Source organism: Thermobia domestica, chromosome 2 (assembly GCF_964235325.1).
Source record: "Thermobia domestica chromosome 2, izTheDome1.hap1.1, whole genome shotgun sequence".
NCBI lineage: Eukaryota > Metazoa > Arthropoda > Insecta > Zygentoma > Lepismatidae > Thermobia > Thermobia domestica.
The window spans coordinates 98308152-98334468 of NC_137455.1; the positions used below are offsets into that span (position 1 = coordinate 98308152).

Below are 26317 nucleotides of genomic sequence, written 5' to 3' on the forward strand. Positions count from 1 at the left end.
GTAATTTCTTTTTCCCAAATTGAAAGTACCACTGAAGGGTTGCTTTTCTGACGATGTTTTCCCCATCCAAAAAGCAGTGACATATACCGTGAATATCATTATAGTCCAGGTAGATAAGGGTCATTCCATAACTTACTGGATCGTCTAAATCTGTGTGTAAACAAGAGGGGTCCTACTTTGAAAAAACTGAGGAAAGTTGATTCCACGTGTTGTTCATTTATCTTTTACGAATCCAATCTCGCTTCCTAATTGCCACACTGTGTAAAACAGTAGAAAATTGTTTCTCATCTGAGTGTTTCTGTTTTGTTTCTGGTTGAAGGACGATAGTGAAATCTTGCCATTTCCGAATGACGAGAAGGAATTTTGTCTTCCTGAATCAGAGTTTGCTGACATAATGAAGGAGAAGATGAAGCAGAGCGTGAAGGAGGAGAAAGATGTAAAAGAAAACAAAGAGACAAAGGAGTCGAAGAAGGAGAGCAAGGAGACGAAACGAGAGACCAAGGAGACGAAAGAGAACAAGAGAGAAACTAAAGAGGTGAAAGAAGTGAAGAAGGAGAGCAAAGAAGTGAAGAAAGAAAGCAAAGAAGTGAAAGAATCGAAAGAAGGGAAGACAAAGGAAGTGAAAGACGTGAAGAAGGAATCAAAAGACGTGAAAGAACCAAAGAAGGAGAACAGAGATACCAAAGAGTCCAAGAAAGAGAATAAAGCAGAAAATAAAAGTTCCAAAACGAAAGGAAAAGACAGAGAAAAAGATGACACAGACAAAGAAGAAGGTAACGTGGATTTTTTTTTCTTTCTTTGTTAGGCGTATTGACATCAAGGCAATTATAAACAACGACAGACACGTGGTATCAGAAGTGTACCTTAAATCTCATACACCGCAACAACATATTTTCGAGTGGTATAATGGCTCAGTAGTAGAGCGCCCATCTCTGGCGCATGAGGTCCCTGGTTCGATCCCAGCTCGCGCCAAGTGAACTTTGCGGTCGGTTAAAAACCGTATGTTTGGTTTTTCTCAAGATTCTCTCGTTTCCTCCCACTTCCTTCATTCCATTACTTTGTTCTTTATCATCATCCCCGTTTCCGTTAGCCTATGAGCGTAGTCGTAGGACATTAAAAAGAAACTGAGTACATTCTGTTTCTCTTCAATATATACCTCATGAAACGTTTGCTGACCGCTTTTATATAATGTCTTGCTATACCTAGCAGGTCAGGGGAAGTGAACGTTTAACGATATTGTTTCATACTCGCGAGGTCCCAAGTTCTATTTCATTGTAAAGTGGGTTTCGTAAGTACTACTAGACTAATACCATGATGATCCTTCCAAAGTGTATGTCGTGGTTCACTTCAAAAGATCCTTACTTTCAGTTTACAGTGACTTTTTGACCGTATTTAAAAATTTTGTAAATAAGTAAATAAATAGATTGGGACGATATTAGATTGAACTACACTATTTAGTATCAGTCATAACTTGAATCTTCTTTTTTATCACTCTATGATGAAGCATACGACCAACTGTAAATATACTTCTGGTTACACATGTGGTTTGATCCGTATTGCATTATTGCATGCTTCAAAGTTGTTCGTAGTTGCGTCGATGTCAAATCTCCTTCCTTTAAATTTAGTACTCTTTAAGTATGCTATGTGTATTATGTATTTTCATACGCTATGTGCAGTAATGTATCTTCATGCAATTTCACTTATAACAACCTTTTGAGTGTTCCAGGAGAAAATGCGAATACTTCAGGAGTAATTATATATGAGTAGTACATCAAAAAATGTAACATGAACACACAACGGAGAGACCTAGTTTTCGAGCAAAAAGTACAGACATGTGAGGTATCTATGCTTAGCCTACATTTCAGGACATGAGGGAAGATAGCAAATGCTTAAAAAATCCTTAATTTATCCAGAGATATACGTAGATACTTCTGCACGTTGACGAAAAGACTGTACGTATGTGAACAGATATCACATTGTCTTTCGCGCGTCTTGGATCATCACCGATCTGTTATGAATTGTTCTGCTGTATCTGTCTCGCCATGTACACGTCATCTTTCATCGATTCCCTGATGTTATATCTGGTCACTAGTGTGGGCATTCAGCGGGGATTCAGAAATGAAGTCATTTCTGTGTTGAGGGGTTAGAGCTCCGTGCATATTTTCCTGTAGGTCTTTCAGCGCAGTTGGTAACGTCTCAAGCAAGGCAAAGAAGTTGTCTTCATTGAGTTTTTTTCTAAGTTGGTGAGCACAGTTGGTGTGTCCTTAACAACGGACACCAGACATTCATTGAAATTCTCGCTGGTGATAATTGCATGCCGATTTTCTGCTCTTAATTTTGCCAATTTTGGGAAATGTTGAGTTTGTTCCTAGTAAGTGTAACCTCGTCAGGGCGGAATTAAATGTTGATTCCTAACCATCCATGTGCAGAATTTCATTTGCTTCTCTTTGTGGTCCTCTTGATGGCTTTGAAGTCTTGGAAATCATAAGGATGTAGCTCCTCATCTACTAAAACTCTCCACATAGCCATGTGGAACCCGACTCTTGATATGAGGTACAATGTGACTGGTACTTGATGTTAAGCTGTGTTCCACAGAATTACGTGTTTGATATCGTGTCTGAGATGGGATTCTACTCTTTCTCCGAAGCAATTTCAGTACTAGACATTCTGCCCGGAATCAGTATGAAATGATTTGTACTTTTCTCTGAACATACGGATGTTTAGAGTTCTACGAAGATGCTTGTAGTCCTCTGTGGCTATTTCCACTGCAGTAATCATGAACAACCTTAATGCCAGCACATTTTTCATTTGTGAAAACGGCTGGCATGATTCAACACTTTAACATAAACCAAAACAGCAACACGTCACTGACCTGTCTGCTCCATACCAATCGCCAACCAAACACTGCTTCTCAATTATTCCCCACAGTGGCATGCGTTTTCGCGACTGTAATGAAAAGCTAAGAAATGTGGCTATGGCGTAAGGTCTAGATTCCTCAGATATATGTTCATACGACATATAAATGTCACATGTTTGATGTACTATTCATGTAAAATCACTCCCGAAATATTTGAATTTCCTTCTGATACACTCTCTTAGTTAAAAAGTACAATAACAATAGAGTTTAATAAAGTAAATTGTGTATTCGCATATCATTTCATCAGATAGAGCGGATAAGAAGTAATGAGAAAATAAATGTAGGAAAGAGCATATTCTATGAATCACGCGCGCAACCATTATGATGGCTCTTTTCAAATATAATGTAGCCAGTTAGAAATTAAGAAAGTTTAGTAATGGAAGATAAAATTTATGAGACAAGTTAGTGGACAAGGATATAAAGATAATAAGGAAGAAATAATTAGTCAGGAAATAAAATTTTATGCAGATGGCTACCAAATACTGAAAACAGCTTAAGAAAATCCAACTTAACCTTATTAATACGTTGTTGGACTACCTTTAACCTAAGGTACAGCGTGCATTTGTTGCGGAATTGCTACATATGGCTGGTGAATCGTTTTCAGAGATATAGTGGACCATTCTTCTTGCAATGCACCGCCCTGTTGCATCAGCAATAATAGACGAGGGTATCAGCACTACTCTAAAATTGACCTCAGATATTCAGTAATTGTTCTTGTTGGAGAATTAAGCTGGGCAAAGAAGGTACTTAAGTTCATCCTGATGCTCCTCAAACCATATCTGAACATATGTGTCCCTCTTGTACTATGAAAATAATTACTGTATATCGTACATATTAATGAAGTTTGCACTCATCAAGCACCCGAACTTTAAATTTAGTAATCTAGATTGCACATGTTCCAGCGATAATTGTCGCTTTCTTCACTACGAATCCTGAAGAGACGGGTGTTGTATATAAGCACACACTCAATCGTTCTGTTGAGGATGGGTGTATTGTGTAAACATAACATCTGGACTGAGAGAATGGTTGTGGTTTATAAATCTTACTCGTACTTAATTTGTCAAATAGGTCATTCAGTATCCAATCATAGGCTTGAATAGTTTTTAGGGTGTCCATCTTTTTTTCACGTCTCTGAAAAAAAAAAAAAAAAGACTGATATCCGTTCCTAAAGACTTATGGAATTTTACGTTGTTTGTAGAGTCACACTATTAAGTACATTCCTGCACTGTACTGAGCGATGTTCGTATTCAGTATAAATGTACGGTATTTCTTTATTTTAGAAAATACAAAGAAAGGTTAATGAATTGTTGTTCTGAGTTAACTTTGTTCTATTATGTGTTGCTTTCCCTTTACCTATGTTCCAACTCGGGGATGAGAAACCGACGAATTTCTCATCTACACGCCCCACAATATACTGAACACCACAATAGCACATTTCACCACACCTTTCACCTAAATATTCTCAAATTCCTTAGTCTCTATTCCATGTCTCTCAGTAAGAGATTGGAAGGTTACTGTCCTATTCGTTCTCGTGTTTCTAACGTCTATAACAACTCACCTCATTGCATTTATTCGTTTCACATACACCTATTATTTTTTCTTCATCAAAATTTGTTTGTTTACTTTTACTGCTATTTTTCCTACACACTTTTAAACCTTTTTTATTGTTTCTTCTCCATCCTGCACTCTCATTATTACCATCAATTTATCTTATTAGTTTTATCTTTCCCCAATAAAATCTCTCTGCTTTCAGTTTGACGACGTTTCTAATATGGTACCTAAGAGAACACTTAAGAGCTTCTTTTTTTTCTTCCTACTTGTACTGTACCCTATCTGATGAGTGTTTAGCGAGAGAGCTTGTAATGTGTGGTAATGTTGTTCACTAGTTGTGGTGAGTAATAGTAATTCATTCGTCTTGTACAGTCGGGGGGCGCGGTGGCTCAGTGGTAGAGCGTTCACCTCTGGTGCTTGGGGTCTCGGGCTCAAACTCTGCTCCCGCCAAGTGAACTTTGTGGTGGACAAACACCGTGCTCGTGGGTTTTCTCGGGGTTCTCCCGTTTCCTCCCACTTTCTTCATTCCACCATTTCACTCATCTCTCATCATCACCGTCTCCTTTAGCCTAACCGGCATAACCGTGGGACGTAAAACTTAAAGATTTCATTTCATGTCGTCTTGTACAGCAGTCGTCTGTTTAACAAACTTCAGTTTGCATAAGGTTTTTATAAATTTTCTTGAGCCTTTCGACGGTAAAGAATACTTTTACCATTTCCATAAAATAACAACTGTATGAAATTCTACTTAGGCTACAGCTCTATTCATCATTCCGTTTTACATGATTGTGGCACTTTTTCTGTCAGAAAAAAGAAGTAAGAAAATGTGATCATGGGCACATCGGTTTGTGCTACCCAGTTTTTCATGTGTTTGTGTAGCGATTTGCGATGTGTGCCGCTTATACATATAGGACTGCTTTTTTAATTCTCAAACTGTGATTTGAAATACGTTGATCATCTTAATATATAGGTTGTGGAAGTGTCCCGCATACTCACACTAGGTGCTGGTGCTTCACTTCAGCAAACTGTTCTACGAGTTGGCACATTTATTTGAACGTACACAAGGGACATGATAGACATGGAGCTGTAAAAGAGAGAAGTTCCAGATATTTATCAATTAAAGAAATCATCTACGGAAACACGGAACGTGTACTCTAAATTTATATCGTCATCATTATTACTATTGGCAGGCCACTTTTTCACAAACGGAGAACCTTCCATGAACCCGGTCTTCAGTTAATCTCTTCGTCTTTACGTAGAAATTTTGTTTTAATACCATCCATAAATTATAGTGTCCTTCATTCCCTGTCTTAGGTCCTTCGTGGCTTATATGGTTAGCGTATGGGTTTTTGGCATGGGAGATCTAGGTTCAGTTTTCGGTGGGAGCTCATGTGGTTCTAATCAGAGACGCTAAACTCTAATTAACCAACCATTCCCTGCTTCTTTTTCCTTTTCCCATACCCTGTAGCTCATCACTCATGATACAGTTCTATCTCAGCTAACGTTCCACCAGTTTCTCTTCCTTTTTTAAAATTATATCAACAATTGTTATTTTTCCCTTACTATTTTTAACACTTCCTCATTCATTTTCCTATCAATCCACCTAATTCTCTCAGTTCTCCACACTCTCTAAAAGTACAGTTACCAGAAATTATCGAGAGACCGTGTGTTTGAATGACAAATAAAGTTTCTCGAGGGCAAATTTCCAGCGAAAGAGGTCCACGTCGGTTGAAGTATCTATATTCAAGTCTACAATGTGTTTTTGTTCAAAACTTTCAAATGTGTGTGTTTTATTTCGATATGCATGCAACCTTGCTGGAGTTCATTTTGTTCTAGCTACATATATCAGATAGTGTTTTGTTCCCACGTATAAACTTTGGGTCATAGATTTTTAAAAAAAATTAAAATTATTATTATTATTATTATTATTATTATTTTAAGGAATTCTAGAAACCCCGTTTACTCCTTTAAATCTTTCCCTGCTAGTCTTCGCGACACGCGCGTGAGATATATGATCCCTTCTGGCTAAAAAAAAAACAATGTTCCTTCGATTTCTTTACTTCTTTTCTTTATCCTAATGGATTTTTTTTTTTTTTTTAATTTTTGTTGTTGTTAAATGAAAATAGAAAGGAAGGCTTTTTCCGTATTTCTGCCGGGCTTTAACTACACAAGTGGATCAGAGGTACGGTAACACTGAGAACAATGACAGCTTACATGCTTGCGAGGACTAACCAAGGGTTGGGGCCGTGAAAAGGATCAGTGGTTGGGGAAAAAGTCCTTTAAGCCAGTCCCGATCTATACTATATGTTTCTGTGTTTGTTGGTCTATTACTTTATTATCTGTGAACATTAGTCCCCTTCCGTAAATTCGTTGCAGAATAGATCCACCATTTTTTCCCCATCCTGCTCCTTACTTTTTAAGGTAAACGTACTTCTTCTGTGAATATTCCGGACTTGTAGGTTTAATTCTTTAGTTATCCTCCTTTTTCCGTTCAGTCGATATTTATTTTTTTCGCTCTCTATTTATGTCCTGCTTTGAAATCTTAAACAATAATTTCTCCATATATATCTATGGGTGTGTATACTAAAGTAACTCAGTGAGTTTCTGAATTTATTTTTGTGAATATTTAAAGAGTTAGTTGGGATAGTCTTTGGTCCAAATGTATCAGCTTTGAGCTTATTTTTTAGTTATGTATATATTTATTTGTTAAAGCCTGAATTCAGTGCAGCACTTGGAGCTGGTATTCCTGTACTATCATAGTTACTGCTTTGACAGTACTGAACTAGAGTAGAACTACCTTGTGGTACCCTGTTTCGATTCCTAGTGGAAGCTAGCGTGCGTGTTTACAATAGATTGTCAAATTACACACACACACACACACACACACATATATATATATATATATATATATATATATATACAGTGGCGGATCCAGGATATGATCAAGGGAGGGGCTAAGCCATATTTTGCCGTTTTATGCAGTGTAAAGCAGGATTGAAGTCCATTTTATCCAGTGTAAACCTGAGCGTCAAGGGGGGGCTATAGCCCCTTAGCCCCCCCTTGGATCCGCCCTTGTATATATATATATATATATATCACTTTTATGGTTTTATATTGTTATCTAAGACATTGTGGACTCTTATTTTCCTCGTGCATGGTCAAAGAGTTACATACATATGTGTGCAAACGCATGTACCGTGTGAAATGTACCATGAAAACGATTATTCATGAAAAAAAGCATCAGCGTGTACTAGGATAGAATAGAATAGAGTAAAGCATGTTAGATTAGAAGAGTAGAGAAGGTAGGTTAAGCTCTGCATTCACATATTCGACTTGGTCGCATGACTAATCCACTCTCTACAGTTGCAGCTAAATCAAATCGACTACGTGGAATCCGTTTTTGTTCAATTATTTTAATCAAAATTGAATGCTCTGTGTTGACTATCTCCTCTGGTCATTTCAAATTGACCAGCAATTTCAAATATATCCAAATGGAAATCTATTACAACAGTATGTCATATCATAGCAAAATAATTACAAGAGAAAATTTAAAAAGTAGTAACAAGGGAAAGGAAAAGAAAACGGTGTTGGATAAGGTAAAGGATTTTCAGATGGAGATGCAGTATTTAGAGTTATCGTATCCTTTAATGAATGAAATTTATTTCAGTAGAGGATCACCAATACTCAAAACAATATGGACAAACACCGTGTGCGTGGGTTTTCTCGGGGTTCTCCCGTTTCCTCTCACTTTCTTCATTCCACCATTTCATTCATTACTCATCATCACCGTCTCCTTTAGCCTAACTGGCATATCCGTGGGACGTAAAACTCAAAGATTTCATTTCATTTTTCAAAACAATATGAAATACGCCAACCAATTATTAACGAACCTCTATTCCATACTATCACTTGCACCCGTTCTTGTACTTTTGTCCTCCTATCCTTATCTGCTGTGCTTGCTGTACTGTACTTCTTTTTAACTATTAATACTCCCCAGTTGGTATGACACCTCTCGTGGAATTGCTGTATCATAGGGTTCAAACTGAGAACAGCCTAGTATTAAATTTTAAAAAAAATTACGGATAAAATCTGTTGCTTCACGAGGAAAAGGAACCCAATTATGCAACAGCAAATTTATAACTATGGTACAGATGAATTATGTGCAGATGGGGAAAATGAAAGTCACTTGTTACGTAGGTTTTTGTGTGTAAATAATATCCGAGTTCTTTGTGGATTTTTTTTTTTTTTTTTTTTGTACATGCCGTTAGTTGTGCAAAAACTATACACCAACCTATGTTAAATGGCCAATAGAAAGTATATTTACATCTATTTCGATTCAGGATAGGGCAAAACTTGTGGCTGTGTACGACAGCGCAGGGGTGTGTCCGTTGGAGGCAGGCACGTGATGTTACTTATGAAGACGGCAATAATGTAACGATTGTATCAACGTAGGTAGAGCCAGTATGTTGTATGTAAACAAGGCATTGAATTAGTACGCAACACTAATAAGGATGCCATATAAGGCTTCCAGAGTAATTGTTGCATACATTATATATAATCTACACCTAATATGCACTTATCTATGATATTTTATGGCCTAGTGACCTGAAATGGAGTCTACCTTGAAGGAGAATCCACTTCCTTTGCCGTCAGTGCCGTAATACTCTTGTTATTATGTACAATAGGATGTTATCAATCTGCATATTATATCTGATAACAATTTATAGGAATAGTGGGTGTAGGGTTATCGAAAAAACTTTCGTTTTCGAAATTATATTACTCTTAGTGACCATTTTTGACCAAATAGAATTAATATAACATCCAAAAATTTCAAATCGATACTTCAGATTTTTGAGATATCGCCATTGGCATGAAATTCGAAAAGAAATTGATAAATTAGTACATTTTTAAAAAAGTAAAATATTTTTTACTTTATGCCGTGTTACCCTTAGTTATAATTGTTCTCCAAATAGTTCAAATACAATGTAGAAAAATTTCGGATCGATACTGTAACTTTTGAGGATCCATCATTGGGTTGAAATCGTAAAAAAATGATAAAATCATATTTTAAAAAATAGCAACTGAAATACCGTACTTATTTCGGTACTTTACATGGGTTACTCTTAGCAATAGTTGTTCTCAAAATGCATAGGTTGGATAAAAAGTAGTGGCAACACAATTTTCATGTAAGAGGTCTCTGTGTCTCAGCACTATAAGAGTTCCGTAGCTGATAAGAAAATGTGAGGCGGTGAAGTGTGGCGAGTGGTAGCAATTGTGTGTTATTCAGTCAAAAGCAGCAGTGCCGTAAAATAGAGGAGGAAAGTCGAAGCGTAATAACTAATAACAATTGTGTTTCGGAAAGACGAGCAACGTGCGTGGATCGAGATTGAAGTGGCATGTGGGTGCAGTTCACAACAATTTGTTTCAGGAATTCGTGACGACGTTTTCGCCAAAATGAAGCACTACGACACAAGAGAAGCCATCATCCGTGTCACATGGCGATCCCTGTGAGACATCGACAAAGATTGACATGCTGATGGTGTAAGAAGCCTTCCACACGTGTGGCAGAAGGTGATAGAGAAATGGGAGGCGATTACATTGAAGAAGTATAACAGGTGTTCTTCTGTTCTCCACTTGGATTTATAATCACGGGAACGGATACCACAGTTCACAAAGTAATTAGAATACACATTTAAAAAAAAGGATAACTAAACGTAAACACTAAACAGTATTTCAGAATCAGTTATCTACCAATACAAAATTGCATATGAGTGTAGGAGTGGAAAAGAGGGCGCAACGCGAGCTGTATCCTGGGGGCATAATGGGTCAGTGGTAGAGCGCTTACTTATGGTGCGTCGGGTGGCTGGTTCGATCCCTGGCTGAGTAAGATTGTGGTGGACAACATTGTGTCCGTAAGTTTTCTTGAGGTACTCTCGTTTCTCCCACTTTTCATTCCACCAGTTCTTCTATCATCATTCACTTGCTTTAATTATCGTCTCTCTTAGCCGAAAGGGCTTAATCGTGGACGTTAAACTGGAATATTTCATTTCATTTTGCGAACTGTATCCATCTTCTCGGGTGAGTTTTATGTTATTTCCAATCTAATAAATTTACTTGGAAATACCCAAAGGGATGGAGAAACTACAATGTTGAATCTCAGTCAATTTTCTGCATCTTTTAAGATATTTTACGCTCTTGAAGTGTATAAAAACTCTAATACGTTTATTTTTATGTACATTTTACTCCGTTGTGTTTGATAGCTAACAATATATATATCGTAAATATATATATATATCGTAACAATATATATATATATATATATATATAATATTCGTTGACACATTTAAATATTTTTCCGGAATCTTCACAAATCCGGAGTTTTATCTTTCCTTTCCCCCACAGTTCAAAGGGATAGCGATACCTGAAAAACTTGAGGTATTCTGAATTTTTTCTACATTTCATTTGGACTACTTCTAGAGCAATTATTTCACTTTTAAAATAATATGTACGATTTTCTCATTTTTTTTTCGTATTCCAAGTCAATGGCAGTACCTCAAAAAGTTGAGATATCAATTTGAAAGTTTTCTACGTTATATTTGAGCTATTTGGAGAACAATTATATTACTAATGATAGCTCGATGTGAAGTAATAGGTGTTTCACGTACGTTTCTTAAACAATCTACGATGTTATAAATTTTTTCGAATGTCAAGCCAATGGCGGCATATAATTTTTATCCTACATATTATTTGGACTATTTAGTGAACAGTTATAACTAAGGGTAACACGGTATAAAGTAATAAGTAATTCATTTATTTTTTAAAAGATCTACGATGTAATCAATTTTATTGGATTTCAAGCCAATGTCGGCACCTCAAGAAATCAAGGGATCGGTTTGAAATTTTTTTGTATGTTATATTAATTCTATATGGTCAAAAATGGTCACTAATGATCATATGATTTCAAAGAAAAAGTTCTTTCGATAGATCTAGTGTATAAATAAAGGCAAGTCATACATATTTTAATGCAATATAGAAATGATTGAAAATATAACATAATTCTACTAATCTGTACACATGTATGCCAACCATTATAACGTCGAGCATAACCATTAGTCATCTAACACAATTACATTATACAATAGAAACCGTTCCTTAGCATATAATGTAGCTTAAAAAAATTAACGATAGGTCATCAACTGCACGAATTGTCTTAATATTTATAAAGATTTACCTCCCCAGTGTATGATGGGACGTAGAAAGCGATAAGCTTGATGAAACCAAACTATTTTTTTTTCTCGATATATGTTCATCGCACCTGCACCAGACTCTTTTCAAGCTTTTTTTTTTTCCAACTTCACGACTATAACACTGTTCTAATATCTTTTTAAATTTTAGTCTGTAGTTCGGCAGTTGCCATTCATAAATTCATTTGCTTTATAATTTCTTCTACTGCTGCTTCTCTAGCGCATTTTTATGTTCACAACACTCATTTTTTTTTTCTAAAAAAAACTTTATTCTACAGGACGGTCTGAAAGTGGTCGTACCCGCCTTTATTTTCAGTAGTTTAGTGTTAGTTATGGTAGAATATCTGTACACAGTTACCTTGAAGTCTTAAGAGTCATAAACATCAGTATGATCACCATCCACGTCGTAACACAGCTGAATTCTGCGCCAAGTTCTCGCAGATGTTTTGCGGATATACTCCGGGGTCACGAGGGTGAAGGCGTGCTCACATCTGCTCGTAATTCCTGCGTTGTGTGATATCGAGTGTTTCTTACTTGTTGCTTTATGAAACCCCAGAGAGCATTGTCTGGTGTCGTCAGATTCTTGGAGGCCAGGCAAAGGGAGCTGGTGAAGATGCAGAACCTCTTCCAATCCAGCGGCCAGGAAACGTCTGATCCAGGTAATTGCGCACGTGAATCGCGAAGTGCGCTGTTGCTCCATCCTGCTGTATCACAACAGTCTCTTTGATACCATTTTCTTCCAGATGCCAAGCAGTGTTACCAAACAAATGTGGGTACAAGCTAAAACCGTCAGAAAACACCAATTAGGGGTACGCCCACTTCCGGACCACCCTGTATAAGTAATATAATATCTTTAGTTCCAAAATTGACCATTTCCAAAACATTCACCCGGGTTCGATTCCCAGTGGGGTAGCGGAAAAAGAAATCAAATCTTTCACTTCCGTTAATCATCCGCCTCGTTTAGCCTAAGGGCGTAAAAGTGCCTAAGAGCGTAAGGACGTTAAAAAAAAAAAAAAAAATCGAGCTCGACTTTCCTTTCCACTCGGCAACAGGTGTTTCCACTAAGGCAATATAGTCGATTTCGCCGATCGATCAGATTGAGTCGACACCAGAAATAGAACTTTTGTAAGTTCATTTACCAGTCGATTAGTCACTTTCGACCATCAGGCGATTCAGTCGAAATTCCGTTTACACAGTCGCCTGAGTCTAAGTGACGTCAGTTCAGCTGAGTCACACCTTAAGTCGACCAAGTGAAAATGCCCCTTTAGATTAGGTTATTTAAGTAGGATAGGTTAGACTAGGCTATGTTAGATTAGTGTTTATGTGTTGTATTTACAAATATCTTAATGTAGTTTTCGCAGTGATTCAAGTTCCTATAGCATTTGTAACCTTAGTAACCCTACATTTGTAAACATAAAATACAGCTTCTCTACACAATGCAAAAGTATTTCGCCGTGGTAATTAATATCTAATAAGAGTCCTCTCTCGTATGCAGTCATTCATTTTAACCATGAATTTACTGTTTTTTTGACAAGCTATTGTAAATATGCACTGCAGCTAGTCTAGTTTGGATCCTGCGCCTCGTATAGCCCCAATACTGAACTGGACGTTAAGCCCCAAACTAGTCAATTAGTACTGAACCATCAAGTGCAATATCAGTTTTGTCTTAATAAGTGGTGTACAGCATCAATTTTTAGGTTTACAAAAAATAGATTTTTTTTTTCTAGAAAATTGTGCATGAGGATTTACACTGGTTTTGCATTTTGATCAGCTCAATGAAATAAATCAGTTGGTAATGAGGATTGTTTTGTTTAAAACAAATGATTAAAACTTGTTTTAAACAATTGATTTTATTTAAAACAAATTTTATATACGTTTTAAACATTTTGTTTTAAACACGTGTATTTTTAAGCCTTGTTTTAAACATACGTTTATTTTTATTTTATTTAATTTTTGTAAAAAAAAAAAAAAAAAAAAAAAACTGCCAGAGAAAGAAAATTACAAAAATGTCATCCCGTTCAGAAGGCTATTTTCTTCCCGTACAGTGTTGTCACACTTGGTACAATTACCAAATTCGACTCTTTTTGTCATTCATCGGCCCATTGGTACCACGCTGGCATTTTCAGCCCCTTTTGTGAAAAAGTTGGTACAATTCTTCCAAATCCAGTACCATTTAACAAATACATGTTACATTTTCAAAAGTGTCAATAAGACTTTTCGTACATCTCATGATTGATTGATTTTTTCCTCGTTTTATATATTTTTCTCATATATGGCCATAATACCGTTTTGGTCTATTAGTCATTTTGAAATAGAGGCGCGTTTGATTTCCTTACCATACATACCGAAGATGATAACTGTTTTCCCTTTTAATTTGCAGCCTCTATTATACTTCCTACGTACGAGAAAAGTTTCACTTACTTCCACAATTGTTCGGGGTCTTCCTATTTGGATGTTTTTAAAAAGAGCAATTTCTTGATTTGGACTCTTGGAGAAAGGGGGCGGAGTGTTCTAGAGCTTTACTTCTTTTAGTTTCGTGTTATAGAGCCATGTAATTATTACGCTGTAATAAAATAATGAATTCAGCCCTTTTTGTTTTAATTTGGTACTGTTTTTCAGCCCATTCCAGAGCTAGGACTGTGGCAACACTGTTCCCGTGTGCATGTTTTGATTTCTCGTGGCTACAGCAGGTCGATATGGTAATCCACAATTTATTTTGTCTCTTTCCCTCCCCCCCTTTTTTTTAAAAAAAATCCTCTATTGTATTATTTAAATGCTTATCAGTTAACTTGCGAGAAAGTGTTGTAGTCGAAGGTTGGACTACTTGTAGAAATGATATTAAACAATAAATAAAAGAATTATCATTGAAACAAGTTTTTGCGTTCTATTCAGAAAACAAAGGGCTCTTTACTAAATTGTGGTTCTGAAATTAAAATATTGCAGGCAGTCGTTAATACATACAGTACATGTTGGTTCTCAGTCTTCGTACAACTTGGAATCGTTTAACATGAGTTGTACAGGAAGAAAAAAGGACACCATTTCGAGTAAACCGAAGAAACTGATTTTATACGTTTCGAACAAGCTTGGGTTGCAGGATAAATTTGGTTCCAACTTAGAGTTTTTTAAAAATATTTTTAGATATGGGTCGTTCAGAGCACAAGGATCCGAGTCCATTTTCAGAAAGGTTCATTTTTGCTCAGCTAACACAGTATCTTCGTTGCGAAGAGTCCGAAATAAATTAACCTAAAACCACGTGAAAAGGTGTAGTGTGGGCTAGAGTTTCATAGGACAATCGCTAGACAAGGGCGTTTCTAGAACGGGGGAACAGGAGGGCTAATTTCACCCTTCCTGCTCATAAATTTAAGATATTGTGTACGCTGCAACGTGAGAAAGATTAATAAGTCAAGCTCCAAATGTCATAGTCAATGATGCATAATTACATTAAATAAATGCAGGGTGTGTCAAAAACAATACACTGACGGAAAACGTCATATATTCGCAACCACTAATCCGAAAAGAAAGAAAGAAAACTACGTGACAAGGTGCAATCTAGAGCTTTTATATGATTACCTCTAGAAAGGGGCATCCGTTGAGAGGTCATCCGCCCTCCTACCACCTACCCTGAATTTCAAATTTTGGGACACTAGTGCAGATTTAGAAACCTTTTGCTGAGCAAAGTCCAACAGAACAAAATTGAAGTCCTTACACCGAATAAATACGGAGTTTGATCAGTTAAAATCCATTTCTATTGGCCACAAGGAGCTATAGGCTTATATTGCTCTTTTGTGTTTTTTTTTTTTTTTTTTTTTTTCTTTCTTCTTTTTGACCCAAGGATTCCAAAGGTGGCTCGACTTTCGAGTTTCGGGCCTGCTTAAAATTCTGGAAATTATGCCTAAGCAACTTTCTAGTTTTGGTCATCTATATTTCCTCCGTATTTATTCGGTGTAAGGACTTCAAATTTGTTCTGTTGAACTTTGCTTATCAAAAAGTTTCTAAATCTGCCTTACTGCCACCAAAATCTGAAATTGAGAGTGGGGGTGGGCGTGGCTGCCCTCCTGCCCCCACTGACACCCCTATCTAGCGGCCGTCATATGAAATTAGCCCACGCCCTTTCACGTGGTTTTAGTTTCATTTATTTCGTACTCTTGACTGCTAAGATATTACGTTTCAAAATAGTGTTCATTTGCTGAGCAAAACTGAACATTATTGAAAATAGACTTGGATCCATTGTGCTCTAAATGTCCCAAATATTGTTTCTCTTCAATACAATTATTGATTTAAACAACAACCAATATACAGGCTTGCAGAAAATATTCTAAAGTTGAAAACTGCTTGAAACATCACTTTTCGAAAATTTACTATTTTAAAATAATTTTATTAGCATCAGTATTCCGAAATAGCAATCAAATTTTTGCAACTAAAATTTCACCCAGCTCCAGGTGATCAATTGAGTAAAAATTATGTACATGTGTGCAAAATTCCAATAATAATACAATTATTTGAGCCAAATACAGTAAAAAATATATTAAATCCAATGGTCATTCGAAAGTCACTTTGCAAACCACTGGTATTACACATTAAATTAGGTAAAAAAAAAAAAAAAGTGCGTTATCAGTGACAGCTTACGGAAATACAAAATCGGCACTTTGAATCCGATACGGACACTCAAAAGTCATTTCCAAAACCGCTGGTGCTACAAAAACGAAATTTGATATATTAAGGTGCATTATCGCCAGTGTACTACGAAAATATTTAATCTTTTTTCGAAAATCATCTTGAACAGCAAGTGGCCAGTAAAAATTAATTTAAAACACTATATAAAACTATATATATAACATTTTTAGTCAAACGATTTTATTTCTGTTATCAATGTTGCACTAATCAGTATATACATGATGAATCTGTAATACTGGTTGCAAGTAAAGAGTAAAAAATCTTAACAAATAAGTTGTTACACGATTTTGAAATATGTTTTAAACTGTTCAAAGTGTTTAAAACGTTTTTTTTCGTTCGTGTTTTGAAACTTGTTTAAAACATTTTCAACATGTTTTTCATGTTTCAAACGCATGTTTTGTTCTTTTTTTTTAAAAAAAAAAAAATCCAACCCTGGTTGGTATATGTCTTAGGTTTGAACATTTTTTCTTTTGTTATATTCTAAAAACCTAGTAGTATTTCTGTACTGTTCAACCGTCTGATTGTTTCTCGTAAGTTTAGCTAAGACATATTTGTTTCTCGTAAGTTTAACTAAGACATATTGATTTGGGTTTTGTGATTTCTTGTATAATTTTCATTTTCGATTTTGCAGTTGTAGTGAACACGAGAAAAGATCGCACGAAAGAAGTAAAAGAAGCTGATAAAAACGAAGACTCACCGAAAAGAGGGTCCAAGCGGACGACAAGATGCTCTATCAAAGATGGCTCGGGGTCAAAGTCATCGAGTCCTGTCACGACACCCCCAGCGAAACGACGAAGAACATGACACTTTATCGATGATACTGCTAATATTGCGATTGTGATTGGTAGCGTCGCGTTGTCTATGTGTCTGAATACTTTCCTGTTGTACGTCTCATCGTGCCATAATGTGGTTGAGAAAAACAAAATTGTATACACCCGTTTTCTGCGTATTTTTCATAACCTTCGCAAGGTCTCGGGATTTTCTTAAGGAAATATTAGGAGGGCGTCATTTTTAAGGAGACGATTAATACTTCTGTTGTGATTTATGAAGAAGAAATCGAATATACTTTGTATGTATATTTCAGAGTGTGTTCTGTAAAGAGTCAGAATTTATATTCCATGACCATACCGTAAAAAGTATTAATATTTTGATATATTTATATTGTTTCTTCTTTCTATAAATCTAGTGATTTTCTTTGCTTTTTCCTGAGCGATGTTTTTACATTTTTTTCTAAAAAGAAGTTAAAATGGGAATAAGATTTTTACTCTTAAGTATCTTTAAATTTTTGTTACTGAACTATTGTTCTTAATATAAGTGGAAAATTTATTAATTATATTTCATTATTGGTTATTAACCAATCTTACCATCTATTTCATGAATAAAAAATCGCATGTCATGTGAGCATGGCAAAATTTTGTTACCGATTTCATGAGCTAGAAATTTAATGTGGATGAGACATTGTTTAAGTCGAAGTCAATGTCGAAAGAGTTGGTAGGAAAATAAGTGCTTAGTGATGAAAATCTCATAAAATATGAAAAGCTTAAAGAAATGAAGGCTCGAAATAGAAGTTCCGTATATTTTTAAAGTAAGCGGATTTTCGTTAAGAAATACTGGAACTTGAAACGGGGAAGAAACTAAGAGAGAGTATATTTTAAAATAATTATTTGTCTTATTTTTGACAATAAATACGAATATACTATGAAAGAAAAATATTGTTATCGTCGGAACATGGCTTCTGATCATGAAGCGTATTATTTAAAATTCCATTTTCAAATTCGATCATTGAGTAGTCTGAGCTTGCCATATCCTCTTTCGTTTCTTACAGTGACACGTGAATATGCAAAGCATTGCACACAGAATCTTGACGTCATCAAGTTAGACTGAATGAAGTATTTCGTATTACTTAATGAAGTATTTTGTTTCAGTTATACTTTCAACATTTGCCCACGGACTATTTGTATCTTCTTATATGAGTTGAAGTTTGAATGAATTCTTTACAGTTTGTAGGGCGCTTTAATGAAAATCATGTACGTCACCTCTCCCGAAACGCGTGAACTCCTTACAAAACACAACATAGAACAGTATACGGATGGAGGCTGAAAATGGGCGATCTCTTAGTAAAGTGACGTGTAAAGAACGTGGATTGCTTATAGAAGTTTCGCCTTTCCCTAGAGTAAAATGTAGCTTTGGTACGTTGTTACTGGGAATGTAGAAAAGAGGAATTTAAAGATGTGGTAGGGTATTTGACATAAGCAGATCTTGCACTGAAAATGATATAGGCAAATATACGTACTACCTTACGAATTCTACTGTTGCAGATTAGCCGTAACTTCTGCCAATCGGAATTGGTTTTACCGTAAAGAAATGTGACTTGTGTTTTCGTGAAAACGCAACTTTTTATAAGGAAGAAAATATAACAGTAGATGTTTTCGAATACGGTGTATTAAAAGACAAGAACTATATTACTCCGTTAGGATAGTTTTATACCTAACATTAGTGCTTCACTGAAAAGTTCGGGGCCGGATATCTACGTATATCTGGGAAAGGAAATAAAAGGAAAGCGAATTAATAGTATAATTAGTAGTCAAATAAAATTGAACCTGAAAAATATTCGTTAGCACAAGACTTGGTATGAGTACAATGCTTTCTCTCCAAATTATACCAAGAACTGTAGTATCAGATCACAAACAGATTAGATATTCGTTACTCGAAGAAAGAAAGAAAAAAAAATGAACTGATAGTTGAGAATAAGTGAATTTCGAGCTAGAAAAAGAAGACTTCTAGTATATGAAAAGGTTAGATGGGAGAATTAGACGAATATATGCTGCAATGCTGTTTGCAATTAGTGTTGTGACTTGGGAATAAATAAAACATCAAGAGTTAAAGCTTATGCTTTCTCTGACGTATTGCTAATGTATAAAATCAATGTTAGCTATTTAAACGTAACTTATGAGCAAAGACAAATATCTTTTATGTAAAGTGTACGGACTTTTTTTTCTTTCTTTGAAAATGCAGCTAATATTTATTCATTAATCTATGACAGTTTGTTTCATATTGTAATTAGATAGGTAATTTAAGATTTACTTGTGCAATACATAAAATTAAATATTGTACTGTAAACTAATTGCTTTTAGCAGGATTTCTAAAATAACGTTTCTTCTGTATACAAGACTGCTTATGTACACAAAATTTTCTCGTGAAAATTAGTGTCAAGATTAGATTTAATTTTAAGCAGCATTATGCTATAAATACATGTATTTTTCGTAGTTACAGTGTACAGTTGTAAGATTGTATGTGTAAGTTCATACTATTGTAAGTTAAATTGCCCATGATAATTATAAGAAGTTAAGCGCAAAAGCGTATTTTTGTACAGTATGGAGATTGTAATACAATCTAAAAATAAGTACGAGAGTTTCTCATGGAGCGTGATGGTAAAGAGAATATGGTGGAGAATTGACAAATGTCAAAGATATTTGGTAAATATGTCATTCGATGTATTTTATGTCCCTTACATGTACCTACGTAGAAGAAAATATTTTTTTTCCCTGAAAGATAGAATTAATGGAAGAAAATTACTGGTGTTAACAATCATTGTAACGCGCATGATGTAAAGTAAATTAAAAACCCAGCAGTGCTTATTTTTTGTATGTTAACTGTAGTTTCGTAATAATAGATCTAAGGAAAAAAAAAAAAAAAAAAGGCTACATTAATTTATTGTGCATAATACTCACTTTTCTCTTATATCTTTATTGAGACCATGGGGAAGCATCGTAGAAGTATAGTGAAAGGAACGTAATGTTTCTTTTACAGATAGTTTTACGTCACATGTTGTAAAGCAAATATTAAAACCATTGGATTAACACACAGAAGATAGGACAGATCTAATTCAAACGTAACTTTTTTTCATTAGTAAGCATAACAGGTATTTCGTTATCCACTGTTTTTTAAATGCTTCGTTATTTCAGTCATATAGAATATTCAGATTTTGAATTAATTCATTAAAATACAGCATAGTTTAGAAGTTATCGGATCGGAGTTAGGTACAGGGCGTGATGTGCGTGTGTACCTAGGTATATGTAGTAATGTAACTCGTACGAGAGTTCAATTTTCAGAATGCACCTTTAAAGGAGAAATTTAAAAGAAAATACAGAGTTATTACAAAACCGAATTCATGAATTTGCTGTATCTATAATATTTGACATATTGTCACGAAAGTTCACCATATAAAGAAACTCTATTTTTTTTTCCCTACGTTACAAGTGGTTAATATGTCTCCCATTACTGATCCTCCATATATCGAGTCTATAATCAAATTTCTCCCACACTCGATATAACATGCTTTTGCAAGAGCATTCTTGATGCGAGCTTACATTTCTGTGAGGTCTGCTGGTAATGGAGACTCAAACTGGAATCACTCTTTCACAATCCTCCCTCCCGCCATCCACACAGAATTCGGGGTTTAAGTCGAGTGACGGTAGAGGCCAGGACAGAAATGTCTGATCATCCTCACTACGACTGATTCATCTGTTTTCCAAGCGCGCGTTTAAGAATACATAAACATCGCGACAGAAGTGTGGAAGAGTGCTATCCTGTTGGTAGATAAAGTCCACCCTGTCGATCTTCAGCATGTTTCGATGCACGTTTATTGTAGGCCTAATGGTCTATTCACTGAAAAAAAAAAAAAAAAAAAAGTGAGGAGGGCGAAACCGCACAGAACACATTAACTTCTGGTGAGTCACGCATATGCTGCACGGTAGTCTGAGGTTTTTCCATACCAGATCTCCAAATGGTGTCTGCTTACTGTGCAACTTAAAAAAAGAAAGTTTATTATAAAATCATCAAATATTGCATTTGTATTAGCAAACTCTAGGTGACACACTTCGTCATTGGGCCTGACGGCAAGGAATAAGAATCTATTCCGAAGAATCTTCCAAACGGTTGGTTGTGGAATGTTCAAATCTTTACTTGTTCTATTTGTCAGCTTTTGTGGAGTGCGTGTAAGTTGAATACACGCACACAAAAAAGTTTTTTCACCCAGTGCAGATCGATCCGTTGATTTTCCCTTACAAGGCATCTTGTAAAAACTAGGTATACCATCGCCAAATGGAGTTGGCATTCGATATATCTTTGTTAAAATGTATTCTAAAATGTTTTTGCACTCATTTGACATACTGATGTGCATGAAAGTTCAATATAGAGTAATATGCCTTCTGAGTGAATGTCACCATGTTTACTTACTGCTCAGTGTCGTTCTCTTGGCAGAAATCCGAATCATGCCTGCAAGAAAAGAAATCTTTTTTGAGTTTCTCTATATTATTGCAATGTTTCGTGACAATATGTCAGATGTTATGGCTATAGCAAAATCATTAAATCACTCCAATCATCTGTCATAACCTGCTATAATACGTACACTGATCACCAGTTGAAATAGACACACCTACCTAATACCGTGTAACACCACCTTTCACTTTGACAACGGCAGCTACCTGCTGTGGCATGGACTCCATGAAGCGCCTGAAGTGTTGGTGTGGCATCTCAATCCACATATACAGTCTCCCACAGAACCCGCAGGTTGATAGGAAGAGGGTCCACTGCCCGAAGGCGTCGTTCCATGATGTCCCAGATGTGTTCGATGGGATTGAAGTCTTGTTGACCGTGACAGCCAGAGAAGTATTGCCAGATCAGAGAAGTGCTCATCAAACCAATCTACTGTACCCCAAGGCGAGTAGGTGGTTGTGGATTGTGTGGCTACTAACACGGCGTTGTTACCTGCAATTAACCTCTTAGCGATTTGACGTACTGTGGTCCGTCTGTCGGCTGTTAACGATGCGGACAAGTCAACCTCTACACCTGTCGTCGACACGCCCTTGACCGCGGCAGTTTGCCTGTGCGGGTGCTGTTTTACCGGAAGCCTGGTATTCACGATACACCCTTGACATAATTGCCTTTAAAAATCCGAGTGCCACAACCACTTCTGAAATCGAGCCACCCTGCCATCTGGCCCCTACGATTTCACCACAGTCAAATGCGCTCAGGTCCTTCGTCTTGTCCATCACAGACTGCACTGATACAGATACCGAGAGAGGAAATACACGGCAGCAGTACACGCGCGATGCGTTTCATTCACATGCACTGATGGAGCCTCTGCAGGGCGGTTTTTGCAACTGTCCTGCCGTCTCTAATTCAACTGGTTATCAGTGTGTATATAAGCGACTCGGGCGAACATAAAGGTATGTCAGAATTCCTAATTTTCAAGCAAACTGGAAAAAAAGAAGGTTGATCATTCCGATTCATTTTAGTGCAATGATACATAATGAACAACCTTTCCCTGTCATCTACAGGTACATTTCCGAAATTAAACTACCTACATACTCTTATGTGGTTCGATCGCAATCCATTCCATCTAATAACTCAATTTCACTGAAAATGGTGCTTAGCATTATGTTCGCCCGAACCTCTCAAATGTATAAGACCTGCTTATTTATTATATCTGTAATACAAGCGTCAACAGGTAACATTCTTAGAACTCATTTCCCGGATCACCTCGCAATATCCTTGATATATTGAATTGGATCTTATTGCTGATTTTTATTTAGGCGTCTCTAACTGCCATTGTAATAAACATACAATAACACCTTGTTTTATTCACAATGAAACAGTACGAATAAAATAAAACGCAGTACTTCGGTATGATGTTTTCTGTCGGAAATAACAGAGGAACTTTTAGTAGCGAAATTTCATTTACATTTTCAGGAAATCTACAGACTTTACACCTTGCACAAATAATATAATAGTTTTTTAATGTCAAAAATGATACAGAAGTAATCTGATATATGTAACAATACGTGCACATTTCGTGACAATTTCTGTCATGTTACTTGTAACGAAAAAAAAAAAATCAGTATTTATTGTCAGTGAGCAAATAAAGTGCTTAAGTTGGATACTTCTTGACTTATTCGAGGCACATATTTTACACCGTTTCGTTTGCTTTTTTTTTTTTTTTTTTTTTTTTTTTTTTTTTTTTTTTTTTTTTTTATGAAGATGGTATTGAACCGATGTTTGCAAGAAAAAGGGTTCTGTGGAAAAATCATCCCTTAAAAAATTTCTGAAATTTTCATAAGGACACTCCTCCAGCTCAAACAAGTGACTCATGTGTAGTCTCGTAAGATTCCTTGGAAATATTAAACAACGTCTCCGGTGAGTCGAAACTAAACTCGTAAGATATTTGGAGGTATACTGAACAACGTATTTGAGTATCATTCCATTGGGCAGTTACAAGACGAGAAAAATTACATAATTTTCCAGTTATTTCTGTGTTGCATATATCAGTAATAATAATAATGTTTTTCTGTATAACATGTATTACACGAAGCATATGTATTTTATTTTGTTTGTAGTAAAACATATGTTCATGTATTGATTTACTGAGCCGGCAAGAGAAGGGACACTAGAGAAATGAACTATTAAAATTCCATTGTTTTTCCTGTATGCAGATTTCTGCAAAAAATAAAAAGCAAAATCGTTTCAGTAATAAAAGAATGTAGCATGAACACCGAAGGACCTTTTGTCAACAATAACGAAAAATGTCATTTCAAAAGAAACATATTTTTTTAGTAAGTTAAAGTACGTATTGTACTAAGCACATAATAAATTTAAAAAATAGGTATACTTAGAAATCTGCGTGTAGATTTTTCCTTGCGGTAATAATTTGAATCACTTGGCAGGGGCTTCAGAAGATTGGGTCCAAGAGAGACAGTTAAATGGATTGAACATCTTCACTGGTGGATAGAAAGATCTACTGTATTAAAATAAGATTGCATATTATAAATTAAGGATAGCTGCTTTCAAAGAAGAGGGGACACGCTGGCTTAGGTAGATTTCTTACCTCTGGTGCGTGGTATCCCTGCTTCGATCTCCGGCCAAGTAAGTTTGTGGTGGACAGCATCATGTTCGTGGGTTTTCCCATTTCCTCCCATTTTCTCATTCCACCAATTCTTCCATCACCATTCACTTACTTTAATCATCGTCTCTCTCAGCCTAAAGAGTATAAGCATGGGACGTTAAATTGAAAGATTTCATTTTTTTTTTTTTCAAAGAATATGAAGGGTAAGTTTGAAAAGTAACTTGTATCTAAGGAAATTTTGCTAAAGTTGTTGTAAAAAGAATAAATAAAATAAAAAAAATAATGCACGTAGGTTTGTAAGTATACATATGCTCTGTTTTATGAAAAAAATGGTAACAAAGAAGCGGGAGGGGAAACTTGTAGCAAAACATACTCAAGGCTTATCAACAAAGAGTAAATATGAATTAGACCATTCTCCTCCTTGCTTTGTTCAACAATATAAATTACAGCTCAATGTTGGCATTATCTTTAAAGAAAATGAAGAGCGGAAACAAATTCTGTTTTTACAGCTTGTATAACCCCTATCCATTATATCTTGAGTGCTACATGCATTGTGTGTTGACACAATCCCTTAGACGCCAGAGAAGTTATTTTCTGCTACGATAGCTCATACAATTTTTTGTCTCACGTAGCACTCGAAACCACGTATTGTTAAATAGCTCCTTTGGAGAGACACTCTTCAAGTTATACCATCATCAACGCATACAATATTGTATGCTGGTTAAAATGGTTCGTTAGTCAATACGAAACGCATTAATTGTCTGTTTTATGTCAATGGCGAGACAGTGGATGCAAGAGGATTAAGCCATTTTTTAATTCGGCAAAGAGAAAAAAAAATTCGAATCGCCATAATCAGGTAAATATGGCGGACAAATCTTTTTTAGTTGCTTTTCTTATCTATAATTCACGAATACTGAGCACACCAGGTAATAATTTTTCTTAGGTAACAAAATGAGCACTTACGACATGCTTCGTTGCTCCGCATGCTACAACTCAAAATAATTACTTAAGTAAGAGTTGAAACATATTAAGACTGACTTGACCTCAAATTTAGTCAAGTTGCCCACACTTGTTTCAGGTTACAGCCACTCCGAATATTAGAAATAACCGCACCTCATATGTACTCGTTTGACTGATTTAGTAGCATGTAGTGAAGGTGTGAGATGAATCAGAAAATGATGTGAAGTCATAGATAATGAAATAAAATCATGAAAATGCCATGATTTTTATGCGTTCCTTGTACGAGGCCTGTTGGAAAAGTATCCGACCATGGTTCCTGAAATAAAGTCGCCTGACGTTTTCTTCGTCCTAATCCCCTTCAGGTTAGTTCCCTCCTACTTCCATGCACCGAGTTTGGTAGCCTTTCTACTGCTGGAAGCAAGCCTGGAATCTCTCATCAGGAAGTGCTACGAGAGCAACCGTCACGTTGCACTATATCTTCTCTCGGGTACGAAAGCGAGTTTTTTTCTGGTACCTTTTGATTTTTGGGAAGAGACAAAAGTTTCATGAGGCTATATCCGGGGAATGGAGAGTTTGACGAAACATTGAAATCTTGTGCTGTGCTGAAACGGACAACGACATGAGCTGCCAGGATGAGCATTATCCTGGTACAGTCTTTGGGGCTTGCCATAGATCTGGTCATTTCGGACAAAGACTGTTACGTAGACGGCAGGAAATGTCTGAAGATAAGTCCTTTGTACGTCCTTCCTGTACGTACACGTCGATTGCCTGGGCAATCGAAGAATACAATCAACATTGGTTTGATATTGCTGCGCACCTGGCGATCTTCTATGGGTCTTCGCGAGCTTTGTGAGGTCTCGGCGAGATCGGATATAATTTTTGGAGTCAGTTGTGACTTCGCTCTCGCGTCCTATCCATACATCCATGTCTCTGCCATTTTAGCCGCGCCGAGACCATAGAAGAGCACCCAACATAACCGCTCCTCTACAGCAGAAGATGTAAACAAAAATAGCCTTATCTCCAGGTTAAAGACAGCATGGACCACTCTTCCTTGACGTAAAATTGGGC

At 36.2% G+C, this 26317-nt stretch overlaps 1 protein-coding gene across 2 annotated transcripts in view; it reads left to right on the top strand.

The window, feature by feature from the left end:
* The window catches only part of LOC145674302 (uncharacterized), a 39468-nt gene extending 15532 nt beyond the window's left edge, over positions 1 to 23936 (top strand). For both annotated transcript variants that reach the window (XM_081744164.1, XM_081744172.1), the window contains exons 3-4: positions 320 to 773; positions 17018 to 23936. In XM_081744164.1, coding sequence (XP_081600290.1) covers positions 320 to 773; positions 17018 to 17190 — 627 coding nt within the window. In that variant the 3' untranslated portion in view covers positions 17191 to 23936. The remainder of the gene's footprint in view (positions 1 to 319; positions 774 to 17017) is intronic.
* Positions 23937 to 26317: the final 2381 nt, after the last annotated feature.